General features: G+C 37.6%; 1 protein-coding gene across 5 annotated transcripts in view; it reads right to left on the bottom strand.

Moving 5' to 3' along the window:
- The window catches only part of Kcnip4 (potassium voltage-gated channel interacting protein 4), a 1,063,700-nt gene that overhangs the window by 9,814 nt on the left and 1,039,970 nt on the right, over positions 1–13,916 (bottom strand). For all 5 annotated transcript variants that reach the window (XM_085691911.2, XM_085691910.2, XM_085691909.2 and 2 more), the window contains one exon: positions 12,572–12,642. In XM_085691911.2, coding sequence (XP_085548037.1) covers positions 12,572–12,642 — 71 coding nt within the window. The remainder of the gene's footprint in view (positions 1–12,571; positions 12,643–13,916) is intronic.

Here is a 13,916-nt window from a genome sequence, read left to right as displayed (position 1 = left end):
GTGTGGTGGTTTCTCAGGAAATTCGGGATCAACCTACCCCAGGATTGAGCAATACCACTTCTTGCAAATATACCCAAGAGATACCCTATCATACTACAAAAACATTTGTTCAACTATGTTCATAGCAGCTTTCTTTGTAATATCCAGAACCTAGAAACAACCTACATGCCCCTCAATGGAAGAATGGATAAAGAAACTGTGGAATATATATGCATTAGAGTACTACTCAGGGGTAAAAAACAATGACATCTTGAATTTTGCATGCAAATGGATGGAAATAGAAAACACTATCCTGAGTGAGGTAACCCATACCCAAAAAGATGAATATGGTATGTACTCACTCATTAGTGGATTCTAGACATTAATAAAGGACATTGAGCCTATAATTCTTGATCTTAGAGAAGCTAAATAGGAAGGCGAATCCAAAGAAAAACATGTAGTAATCCTCCTGGATATTGGAAGTAGACAAGATTGCTATTCAAAAATTGAGAGCCTTGAGGGTGGGGGTTGGGTGGGGATAAGGGGAGATGGGTAGAGAGAAGTGAGAAGGGGAGGACGGGGAGATCTTGGGGGATTGGGATGGCTGGGATGAAGGAAGAGTGGATACGGGAGCAGGGAAGTATAGATCTTACTTAAGGGGGCCATTTTAGGGTTGGCAAGAGACTTGAATCTAGAGGGGTTCCCAGGTGTCCAAGAAGATGTCCTCAGCTTGTTCCTTGAGCAGCTGAGGAGAGAGCACCTGAACTGGCCCTATCCTATAGCCACACTGATCAATATCTTGCATATCACCATAGAACCCTCATCTGGCGATGGATGGAGATAGAGACAGAGACCCACATTGGAGCACTGGACTGAGCTCCCAAGGTCCAAATGAGGAGCAGAAGGAGGGAGAACATGAGCAAGGAAGTCAGGACCATGAGGGGTGCGCCCACTCACTGTGATGGTGGGGCAGATCTAATGGGAACTCACCAAGGCCAGCTGGACTGGGACTGATGGACCATGTGATCAAACCGGACTCTCTGAACGTGACTGACAAGGAGAGCTGACTGAGAAGCCAAGGACAATGGCACTGGGTTTTGATTCTACTGCATGTACTGGCTTTGGGAGAATCTTGTCTGTATGGATGTTCACCTTCCTAGAATTGGATGTGGGGGGAGGACCTTGGACTTCCCACAGGGTAAGGAACCCTGACTGCTCTTTGGACTGGAGAGGGAGGGGGAGGAGGAATGGAGGGAGGGGGAGGAAAATTGGAGGAAAGGAGGAGGTGAAAATTTTTAATAATAATATTAATAATAATAAAAAACCCTGAAAGAACAAAAAAGAAAATACCTAAGGGGGAAGGAAGTAGAAACTACAGCTGACTCCCTCAATTTCTCCAGTCAGTTTCTGCTGGATGTGTGTAAATATCTATAATTCTCAATTTGATGATACTACATTCCTGGTGTTACTTGTCCTTCTTATACTTGAACACCTTGCCCAAGGGGTCACTGTACTGCTCAGGGCTCTCTATCAGGAAATTCAGTGATCTGCTTTAAAGAGATCAGCTGCTTCCTCAGCTGATTTCTGCTGGAGGCTTTTAGAGCCCAATTTGATAATATTTTGATATTACCTCTCTCTCTCTCTCTCTCTCTCTCTCTCTCTCTCTCTCTCTCTCTTTCTCTCTCTCCCTCTTTTTATATTTGGCTTACTATATACTTGATAAACCCATCCATAACCAAAAGTACAACTATTGTAGATCTTCCTCTAAAAGACAGAGGCCGACGTCTGCCGTAGTAAGAACCTAGTCCTGCTCAGTGGAGGTCTTTCTCTTCTATCTGACAAGCCTCTTTGCTCAGTGTCTCAGCGCTGCTGCTGTTTCCCAAGCTTTAGTCATTCTTTCTTCTACCAGTCAAAGAGCACCCCGACTGAGAATAACCCGTTTGGAGGCAGATGCAACAGAGTCCAGATAGGAAGCAGTAAATGACTCACTAATGGTTACAAGGGGGACAGACTAGGCACAGGAATTCACTAATACACTTGTGTGTGCTGTAAGTTGTTTTCTCCATCTTGGACTTCCTGTCATTGCTCAGAGCCAGGGTGGTCATGCTGCTGGACAGCATGTTCAGATGTTGAGACTTATACATAAGTTCCAGATTGCAGCACACCACCCTGCCTACCAACTGGGCAGCGTGTTCCACCATTGACCTTACCCTTCCCTCACACCTATCCCTGCTGTCTCTAGCTCCACTTCTCTGCATGCACCGCTCTGTTGCTCCATCTTTTCCACTCCTCCACTGCATATTCATTCAATGTAATGACATTGGAAATTGCAGTGTATAATATACTGTATAATATGCAGTATAGTTTTTGCCCAAACAGCTTTACTTGCATATATTTATTTCAACCAGTCATTGGGCTGGTTCAAGGTTTTGACGCACTGTAAATACTGGATCACTGCTGAGATTCATCTCATATATCCTACTGTTACCCAGAGTCAGAGTGATCTTGTAGCTAGGCAGGGAATCAGAGGGCAGGTTCCGTGAGAGCGTCAGGCTGCCACACATCTCTGCCTTTATGCTTGGTGCCTGCAGGCAGCACCACTGCCCATGCTCTCAGTCTCCCAGCAGGGCAAGCTGGGTGGGTACAGCCAGAGTAGCTTCATTCTGGGGCTGGCCCTATTCGCAATGACAGCTGATTCTGCAGAACAAGCTCCTCTGTGTACTCTAGTAGCTTGTGGATGGAGTCAATATTGAGTTGAACCTACTCAAAGTGCTGAATCTGAGACTGGATGATAGCAGAGTTGGTCAGCCTGTGTGGGCCCTCCAGGTGTCACCTGCCTGTGTGGGTCTTCCAGGTGAAGTAATATCTTTTTAAATAATCAGTGCCTTGGAAAGTGATTATAGCTATACTACATTAAATTAGAAGCTCTTTGATTTAACCTTTCTGGTGACCTTTAAGGACTTGATAAATGTTAAATAATATTTATAAATATGTGTACAATAAATATAATTACAAATATAATATAAAGAAAGCTGTGCTGAAAAATCCTGTAAGCACACAAAAGTCTAACATCTACTAATATTAAGTATTTCCATTCTGTATTCTCTCACATCTATCTGAGTATACATTTATAATAAAAGCCATACATATGATCTTAAATGCATTATAGACATTGGATATATTTTATTCCATATGCATGTTACAGGATTACACATGCATGTTGCAATTATATTATTTTTGCACTCATATCAGCATTTTACTATTGACTAACATCACATATTATTTGGTATTTTTATTTAATTTTACAACTATTTTGTCACATCACTGAAAACTGTTCATGACCTCTTTGAAGTAACTGTATCATTGACTTATAAAAATGTATCATATTATAAAACAGGAATAATTTTATGTTTTGATATAATAGTGTAATCAATGACTTCTGAACATTTTGAACAACAGTAAGAATCACATTGAAAACAGTTTTTTTTTAAGATTCATTTTCTCTATGATGTGGAGTTTTGCCTGTATGAATGTCTGATCTGGGCCTTTGAAGGCCGGAAGTGGGAACTGGATCCCCTGGAACTGAGTTATAGACAGTTGTGAGTTGCCATGTGGGTGTTGAGTATTGAACCCATTGTCCTGTAGAAGAGCAACCCATGCTCTTAACTGTAGAATCATCGCTCAAGACCCCAAGAATCATATTTTAAATGCAATCCACCACCACCCAGAGAGATACAAACACACATTAATGAAAATGTAATTTTATGAACCATGGACCAGAACTTGAAGTTATCATGATGATGGTCTCCTTTCATTTTTCTCTCACTGTTTTTCTAAAATGTTAACTCTAATTTCAGTCTCTCCATGGCTTCAATTTGAAGTTTCCATGCTGCACAGTGATATGGATATAAAACAACTCATTTCATTACTTCCTATTGTTGAATATGTAAATTTATTGAAATATTTCTTTTTAGAAATTATTCTGCAGCAAACTTTTTTCTCTTTTTTTTCCAAATTCTTATTTTCCTAAGGAAGAAAAATTAGTGGGTAAGTGACCCTATGATACAGAAATTTAATGTAATAATGATGAGACATTGTTACTTGGAGCACTGTCTGGCTCAGCAGTCCCCTGTGTTAGAAAATACCAGATGCTCGTGTCACCCGAGGAATGCACATTGTGCTGTTGTATTTGCTCTGTAGACAGGTGCTCAGGGCTGTTGTATTCTCTCTGTAGACGGATGCTCAGTGCTGTGACAAAATCACAGCCCTAAGCTTCTTGGAACAGCGGTGTTGGAAGCAGAAACAGACTTCTGGTTCGATTTCCAGGCTTCCCTTTTAGTTTTGACTGAGGTCGAAACCTGTGGTCATGTGGAATATCAAGCTACAAATGTGAGCCTCATATTCATCTCTGGCTTTGTAGGAAAGAATTGTGGAGTGATGTGAAGGGGGAGCTCCAGTCCACTTCAGTCTCTGACGAGAGACATTGCAGAACAGTTAGAGGTGTCAGGAATTCATAATTTTCTTTGTTTGTTTTTGTTTTTTGAAACAGGGTTCCTCTGTGTAGCACTGGCTGTCTCAGAATTCACCTGATAGACCTGTCTGGTCTCAAACTCACAGAGTTCCACCTGTCTCTGCCTCCCGAGTGCTAAGATTAAAGGCATGCACCACCACTGTCTGGCCTGGCAGGAATTCATAATTGCTTACACCAGTGAATAACTATATTAGGAAAAGGGCCTCTGAAAAGCAGCAGAATCAGTTTGTGTATTTACGTGCAGATATAAATGCTATTGGACGTGGAGTGGCTCAAAGAGGCTGTCTAATAGGTGGATGTGCAGGGTTACAACCTCAGTGGAGAGCCACAGATACTGACTTCAGATTGTGGAGACTGAACAGATTGTAAGCAGGACCCTTGACCTTACTAGCACTGAAAATTTTTCATGTGACATAATTTTCTGCTCTCTTTAGATGAATATTTTAGTCTAAACAGCTTTAAATAGAGGTAAGTTAAAGTGACAATAGAGCCAACAGAAACATTTATCTCTGACTATACTAGAACAGTATGAGCATCAGGATAAGTGGGGTCACACAGGCTTTTAATGCAAGATATAAAATAAACATCCACGAGCCCACAGTAATATAAATAAGTGTTGCATTTATTTATTTCTGCCCGGAGATGGAAGGACAGATTGTCCTTGTAGAATTCTAAACAACTAAGTTACTTCCTTTGCTTCCCTTGTTGCACAATGATTTCTTTCTAATGGGCATTGTTTTGCAAACGAGGAGACACTGTACTACAAAACTTAACAAATACTGTTTTAGGCAGTCAGACAAGGTCAGCATCTACTGTCATGAATCATTTTGACAGTCTGAACTCATTCTGCATGATAAAATAGCCCTCTCCCTCTGCATTCTTCATTTCCTAAACCAGTAACTCCAGTGAAATCAAGAGAGAACCATCATAGAAATCTGAACTGAAGACATTCTACCAAACACCTAAGCAATACCTCCTTAAAATTTTCAAGATGGTTACAAACAAGACAAGCCTAAGATGCTGTCAGCATTAGCAAGAATCTAAGGCTACATTGTGTCTAAATCAAATGTGGACAGGGCTAAATAAAATGTAATCCTAAATGGGGTACTTGAGTCAGAAAAAGAACATCCAGGAAAACCCAAAGAAATCTGAATATAGAATGGAATTTAGTTAATAATAATGTTTTCATATTCCTTAACTAGAGCAAGAGTGTTCTATTAACCTACGATATAAAAGAGGTACTGCATGTCACAGGGAATTTCTGTGCTTATCTGCATTTGTATGTAAGTGCAAAACATGGATAATATTAAACAGTTATTATAAAATGAGTTATAAAGAAGAGATTGGTCATCAGACTATGGGAACAGTTACAGATACTTATTGTATGTATACTTTTCTTGTCTTGTTATACTTTTTGGTTCCAAAATTTTAGGGACTAGGAAGGCCTTGGCCATAAGGGAGTCGCAGGATATGTACTTGGAGGTTACAGAAAGTGGAGGGGAGAACATCCAGGCCAGAAAGTGCTGGAACCTCTGCTGTTAATAAATGAGGAAGCTAGAGTGATGAGGTGACAGGAAAAGGTAGACTCCATGCAGCAGGACCTCAGTTCTGGGGAATCCACACAATGTTGCACGGCGCCCAGTGAGGAACCCTCACATTGAAAACAGGTGGGCTCTACAGAAATTAGTTCCAAATGTGGGGAATGCAACTTTTACCAAGACAAGCATTTCTTCCTATTTTCTTCACTTCTTCATCTACTGAAGGATATTTGCCACATAGTGTGCTTGATGGATATTGGTTAAATGAGTGAATGAAGTTGAACAATTTCTAGGGATGCCTTCAGAGAGACCAGAGGCCCCTGAAATGACCAGAAAACAATGATAGAATTCTGTACATGGAAGAAACTCTCTCTCTCTCTCTCTCTCTCTCTCTCTCTCTCTCTCTCTCTCTCTCTGTGTGTGTGTGTGTGTAAATGGAACCCAAAGATGAAAAAATTGATAAAATGGAATTTTATAGCAATGGAAAACATTGCCTAAATAATGTCCTCCTGACATTTCAAAGAAAATAGCTATGCCATTTAATAAAGTGGCACATCTAGAATGTTTTCTATAAACTTAACTGATATTTGTATGAAAATATTATTTTGTCAGCACTGAATAACAGAGCTATGAGTTTGAGGTAATGTCTCCACTTCCTAACTCCAGGGGGTGTCACTCATATCGCTTTCCACGTGAATTGAGCTGCCTACAAATAGCATTTTCTTTCAGCTCCAACTCATCAAATACATGTAGTAGCAATCGTACCTATTTCAAAATTGCTCTGACAGAACAAACACTTAAACTCAATTTCAATAACACAAGCAATCTTGTAAATTCTCAGCAATATGAATTATCTCAAGGTGATAATGATAGAATTGGTGTTTTGGTAGAATGGACTGCAATAGGCTGCCTGAATTGCAAAATAGCAAAAAAAAATATTTGGTATGTTAGAGGAAAGTATGCCAACTGCTGTTTTAGAGGCTTTGCTTGAGATGAGTAAAAGTCACCCCTGATTGCCAATCACTTGTCTAAATGACTGAAAAGTCAGTCTTTCATATGTTTTGGTTTGTTGTCTCTAACACACAGAGAAGAGTCCAATCTTTCATTTTTTACTCTATTTAGTTAAAAATTATGAACTTAAAAATACATTTTGGGAGTGTGGAAGAGATGCTGAAAGTTAGTGCTAAAATCTATTTTGATGAATTCTTGTACCAAAGCACTAAAATAAATTAACATTCCTATCTATCTATCTATCTATCTACCTATCTATCTATCTATCTATCTATCTTCTATCTATATGTCTATCTTCTATCTATACCTTTCTGTCTGTCTGTCTTTCTTCTATCTGTCTATCTTATCTTATCTATATATCTATCTCTATCTTCTATCTCTATTTATCAATCTATCTTTATATCTATCTACCATCTATCTATCTCATCTATCATCTAAAAATCTATCTCTTATCTATCATCTAGCCACCTATCTACATATTATCACCATTTATTACCTTAATCAAAGGATACTAAAAGCTTCATCTGTGACTGCAAAATAAGAGATAATTTATAACTTATACACCCTGAAATAATGTGAAGGGGACTCTGGTTAGTTAAGGATCCAGATCCCTTCTATTATGCTGAAAGGTCTTCTGAGATACTTGATCTTGTGATTTCCACAGAGGAGATTGGATGGAAAACAATTCCCACCACTCTCGGTCCACAAAACCTCAGTTAACCCTTCCTCAGTGCAGTAGAGGCTGGGAAAAGCCTAAGCTTGTGCTCACTGAGTACTCAGATAGATGGCCAATAACAGCTCTGGTTCTTATCATATTTTGCTGAACAGATGTAACACATTTGATTATAGTTTACTGTAAACTTGGTTGAAGACATTAATATTATGCATGTGCTGTAATGTATATGAATTATCTTTTTGATATCTATTTATTTATGTTGTTATAATTCTAAAGTATGAAGTCTCTTTAAAGACAAAATTCAGCCAGCTGTGGGGATTTCAGGTGTTAGAGGTATATGAAATTAGAGAATTATATTTGTGCCAACCACGGTTTGAGGCCAGGCAGCCTGAATTTGAATCTTGAGTGTTATACATTCTGTGTAACTAGGGCAAAATATTTAACTTTATTACTCCCTTTTCTCATTTGCTAAGAGGAGATAACCATAGTGCCTACAAGGGTTACAGAAATTAATATTATGTAATTAACTCAATATAATGCCTAAAATAATGAAAGCTATATAAGCATTTTTATCATTGAGTAGCTATTATTGCTAACAATTAGGCACTTAAAACACTGAATGCTAATTATGAGATAAAAATCTATCATAATTTCACATGATTTAGCTAGTCGTCTAGTCTTTGTTTGAATATGTTTACTCTAGATTACAGTGTGATCTGTTGTAACGTGATGATAAATGCCAAAATTAAGTGCCTTTATTAGACATTTCCTGAAGTAATAAATGTTATTACTAAAATCTAACAAATATTGAGCATTATTTTTGGTACCAGACTCAGAGTCAAACCCACCACTCCCATTTGTATGCTGATCTGTGAATTTGCCTCACTGCTGGTGTTGTAGTGATATGAATATTAAGACCTAGAGAGTTTAAATACTAAATCGAGGCTCCCATATCCACTTTGTAGCAAGAAGGAGGTTGAATCTAGTCATAATCAGAAATAGGTCTCCCCTATCTTGATATTTCTGTCCTTTACTATTAAGCAAATCCTAGAAATCTTCCACTTTCCTTTATCTCAAAATCAGAATGGTCTGTGTGGTTTTGCCAGGATGCTGTTGGTTGTTGCTATTAAAAATGTATTCTCTCCTAAACCATTTCTATTTTCTAGATACCTTCCAGGTAGCTAATTAATTTAGAAATATAACTGCAGTAGCCCAGTTTAAAAATTGAATTTCATTCAGTATTTATTGACATTTATAAACTTAGTAGTTTATACTAAAAGTAAAGGCATTCTACCAATATGAATATCACATACAGTAGTCATGGCTAACCTTCCAAATAAGCCCTAATCTTAATTACTAGTATTTTACACAAACATTAGAAAAGCATTACTATATATTATCCCACGTCATTGACAATAGGTAAAGCACATGCAAAACTGAACACAAAGTTCAGTGAGACACCAATCGCAGAATATCATGTTTCTGATAGATAAATTCTTCAAAGTAATGGAATAACTAGTAGTTTTCTCTTCTGCCATTCTCTGTAATTAGCAATGATTTTTTCAGTACTTGAACTAGACTACTGACATTCAAACCATAGTCATATTGCAGCCATGTAGGTATTAGCCTTATATAATATGTACTGATAGGATATTCTCCTTAGTAAGACTTAACATGTCACTAGAAGTAGCATTTCAGGATATCTTGGACACATTTTCCCTGTTACCTTTGGCCCAGTAATTGCTGTTTTTGCATTCAGGATAACCCTGCTCACCCAGACTTGACTTCTTGGCTCACATCTCCTCAATCACTGCTGCCTTCTGCCCTTTGCTTTATAGGATATTTCTTAAGTTTTGTTAAGATGATGTTTGAGATCCCTGGTGCAAAATTTTTAAACCAATGGTCTGAGGTCTTCATGAGGACAGAGTATACATGATAAAGTACTCTGGAAATTCTACCTTATGACTACTGATTGATAATTTACAAAGATCTCCCTTTCTTTCTTCAGCCTGCCTCCCTGTAGCCTTGTAGTCTGAGTGTTGTCCAAGCCTAAACTCTTTTCTCTCTTATGCATGTCAGATGGTTATAATTCTATCATGGTTACAAATCTATCTATTTAATAATTTTGAATTCATATCTCTCCTTATCGCAAAGACTTTTGCTGTAGTTCAGTTTTTCATCAGGTCCTATCTGGACTCTTAGAATAAATAGTTTCTAATTGCCCTCCAAGTTCCAGGAACATCGCTCATACACATGAACAGCCATGTTGAAACTTTCTCAGTGATCCTTTTCTTCTAAAAGGCAGTCTTCAACCTCCTTAGTTGGAAGCCTGCCTGAGAGGTAGTCTCTGCTTTCTTTCCCAACCCTCTCATATATTTGCCTTTTGTCTTCCAAAAGATCTAAAGATGCTTTATTTTTATTTTCAGCATGATATATTCCACCCAGGGTCTCCCTCATACTTTCCATATCAAGCCTGTATTCCCCTGATAAGCTTTGGCTTGTTTCTCAAGACATAATACATAAAACCCACCAGGCAGTCTTTGTTGTTGCAGTCTGATATGCCTCAGGTTCATTTTCTTAGCTAGTCTCATTTGACCATCTCATTTGCTTTGTCAGGATTCTTATCAGAGCTTTTTTTCATGTGTGTCAGCTTCATCCTCCTCCATTCTTTCAAAATAGAAATATATCCCCTAATAATATAAATCCTAATGCTATAATGCACATTCTTTAGTATCTGTCTGTGTGTTTGTTTGTTTGTCTGTCTATCTATCATCTCCCAGATGCTGAAATTCCAAAGTAAAATAATAGATATTTCATCTTCTGGATCTGGGTTACCTCACTCAACATGATGTTTTCTAGCTCCATCCATTTGCAAACAAATTTCAAGATGTCATCACTTTTTTTTCTGCTGTGCAGTACTCCAGTCTGTAAATGTACCACATTTTCCTTATCCATTGTTTGGTCAAGGGGTATTTAGGTTGTTTCCAGGTTCTGACTATGATAAACAATGCTGCTATGAACATAGTTGAGCATATGTTCTTGTGGTATGAGTGAGAATCCACTCATAATTGGTTTTTAAACACAAAGCAAAGAAAACCAGCCTACAAATCATAATCCCAGAGAACCTAGACAACAGTGAGGAGCCTAAGAGAGACATACATGGATCTAAACTACATGTGAAGTAGAAAAAGACAAGATCTCCTGAGTAAATTTGGGAGCATGGCAACCATGGAAGAGGATTGAAGGGGAGGGGAGAGGAAGGGCAGAGAAAAATGTAGAGCTCAATAGAATCAATAAAAAATTAGATACTTCATCTTCCCAGAGACTAAATATAATCACTCAAAATTTAAGCAAACCTATGAACAAAATATTTTTATCTCAGGTTTCTTACTGAAAGTAAAAGTCACAGATAATCATCCCAAGTGCATGTTTCATTTATTCTCCAAGCATCCACATTTAAAAATATTCTTACCTCAGTCCCAGATGAATCCCACAAAAGACATTTTTCTCTACTCATGGTTAATATCTGTCTATCTGTCTATCCGTCTATCTATCTATCTATCTATCTATCTATCTATCTATCTATCTATCTATCTATCTATATCTGTCTATTCATCCATTTATCTATCTATCATCTTTTCTTTCTCTGTGTATTATAAGCTCAATGTCCTTTATTTATGGCTAGAATCCACTCATGAGTGAGTACATACAATATTCATTTTTTTTGGGTCTGGGTTATCTCACTCAGTAAAGCGTTTTCTACTTCCATCCATTTGCATGCAAAATTCAAGATGTCATTGTTTTTTACCGCTGAGTAAAACTCTAAAGTGTATATGTTCCACACCTTCTTTATCCATTCTTCTATTGAGGGGCACCTATGTTGTTTCCAGCTGGCTATTACAAATAGTGCTGCTATGAACATAATTGAACAAATGTTTTTGTAGTATGATTGGGCATCTCTTGGGTATATTCTCAAGAGTAGAATTGCTAGGTCCTGAGGTAGGTTGATTCCCAGTTACTTGAGAAGCCGCCACACTGATTTCCAAAGTGATTGCACAAGTTTGCATTCCCACCAACAATGGATGAATGTTCCCCTTACTCCACATTCTCTCCAGCATAGGCTCTCAGTGGTGTTTCTGATTTTTGCTATTCTGACAGGTGTGAGATGGTATCTCAAAGTTGTTTTGATTTGCATTTTCCTGATTGCTAAGGAGGTTGAGCATGACCTTAAGTGTCTTTTGGCCATTTGAATTTATTTTGTTGATAATTCTCTGTTCAGTTCAGTGCCCTTTTCTCTGTGTATATGAGAGGGAACATAATTTTATTAAGGTTATTATATTCCATATTTCATGAAGAGCACTACATGCTTTTGCTGTAGGTCACTTGAAAATTTTAATTTCATTATAAGCTTCTAGGACTGGTGAAGTCAGAACTATTTTTGTATTAAATATCTTGCATTGCTCTACATTTACTAGGCTCTTGCAGCAAAGATTAACTATATTGCATCTATATTTCCAAATACTGGCCCATAGTAAGTACCAGTAAAAACCAGATCAATCATTAACCTTCTGGGATTGTCCTCATGCTGCTGTTGAGGAAAGCCATGCATGAACAGATAGCACATATTTGAAAGTAGACTAAATGGAGGTTGTAATTTATCCAACTTTGGAAAGATAAAAAAAAACAATTGCATTACTACATAATAAAGAGGAAGGAGGTGTTCTTGGACATTTCAAAAATGACCAAATATCAACCCCCTAACTTTCCTACTACAAAGAACAAAATCCCTTTCAAAATGTCTTACATCAAATGGTAGAATAGGACTTTAAAGCTTACCTCAAAACTCACAGCGCCATTGTGGTCCGTATCAAATGCATTGAACAGAAAATGTGCATATGTTGTGGAGTCTGAAACATTGAAAAAGAGACATCATTAAATTATTGTTTTGATAGCTCTATTTCTTAAGCTTGTTTATTTGATCTCTGCTGCTCACCCTCTTTCTTTAGTGAATTGCAACTTGAGATTAATAGGAATGAGTTACATTCTGAGACCATCGGTGACAAATATTTTCTGTGAGCCTCTGGTTAGGATCAATCTCAAAACGAGATTATTTGTGTTGATCCCAATCCTGAAATGAGTACTGGTCCCATAAGTGGATGCCAAAATTATGGAGACATGTATGGACATTGTTTGCTGCCTGGCAAAATTTTATCTTCATTAATAAAAATGTAAGAAGCCAAATAACAAGTGATATCTTTATACCTCTGTCATGATTAGTATTGCCATTGCTTTTATAGCTCAAAGAAGTATTTTTGGACTTAAAGAGATCGAGAAACTACCCCCAATGTCACATAGTCACTAAGAGATAGATATGACACATAAAGGTTTTGAGGTGATATCATAACCAATAAATTTTGCTCGTGGGTTTAGGACAGTGGTGACTTAAGAAGCTTCTGGTGGATAAGATTTAGAGAATTTGTGGAGCCTGAGATTACTATTTAGATGTCATTTCATGCAATATGGTTCCACTTTTCTGTTTGTGTCCTGGGTGGGATTCATGCGCTAAGTAATAAGGACAAACATGGATGACTCAGTAACCCCATTTCATCTGGATGCTGTCTAAAGTCATTGAAGGTCTCTAAAATCTAACTCTTCCCCTGTGTTCGTTTCTCACGTATCCTCCTTCCCTCGCTTTTGCTTTTCTTTTGTTTCACTAATCTCTGAGCTTTCTTCAGTTTTCATTTAAAAAGTATTTGTCTTTGTTTTCTTTTCCTAATGCCCAGCTTTAGTCTTTACATGCTTTTGTGCTCAATTCTTGATCAAATTTACATGAGTATGTTAAATGCTTCTTCTCATGGGTTTTAGCCTTTAGACTTCACCCTACAAAAATGTAACCTTTCAGCCTTTTGCTTTTAGCCCTTTATCTTCTGCTTAAAAGTTCATTAATTTCTATTTTGTGACTTTTGCTTTTTATTTTTACTGGGATTTACTATAACTTCTTTTCCTTTCTGACATTATGAATTCATTTTAAAAAGCTGCCAAGGCTCTAAATCAGAGAAGGAGGGATGAGGAATTACTTTTTCAAATCAGAACAAGCAAAACTGCTCATCTTCTTTCAAAGTTTCTACATTCTGTGAGAGGAAATCCAAATTTCTCTCTACATTTTACAGATTGTGAAATA

This window comes from Myodes glareolus, chromosome 8 (genome assembly GCF_982192425.1).
Source record: "Myodes glareolus chromosome 8, mMyoGla1.1, whole genome shotgun sequence".
NCBI lineage: Eukaryota > Metazoa > Chordata > Mammalia > Rodentia > Cricetidae > Myodes > Myodes glareolus.
This window is presented reverse-complemented; position numbering and strand designations above follow the sequence as displayed.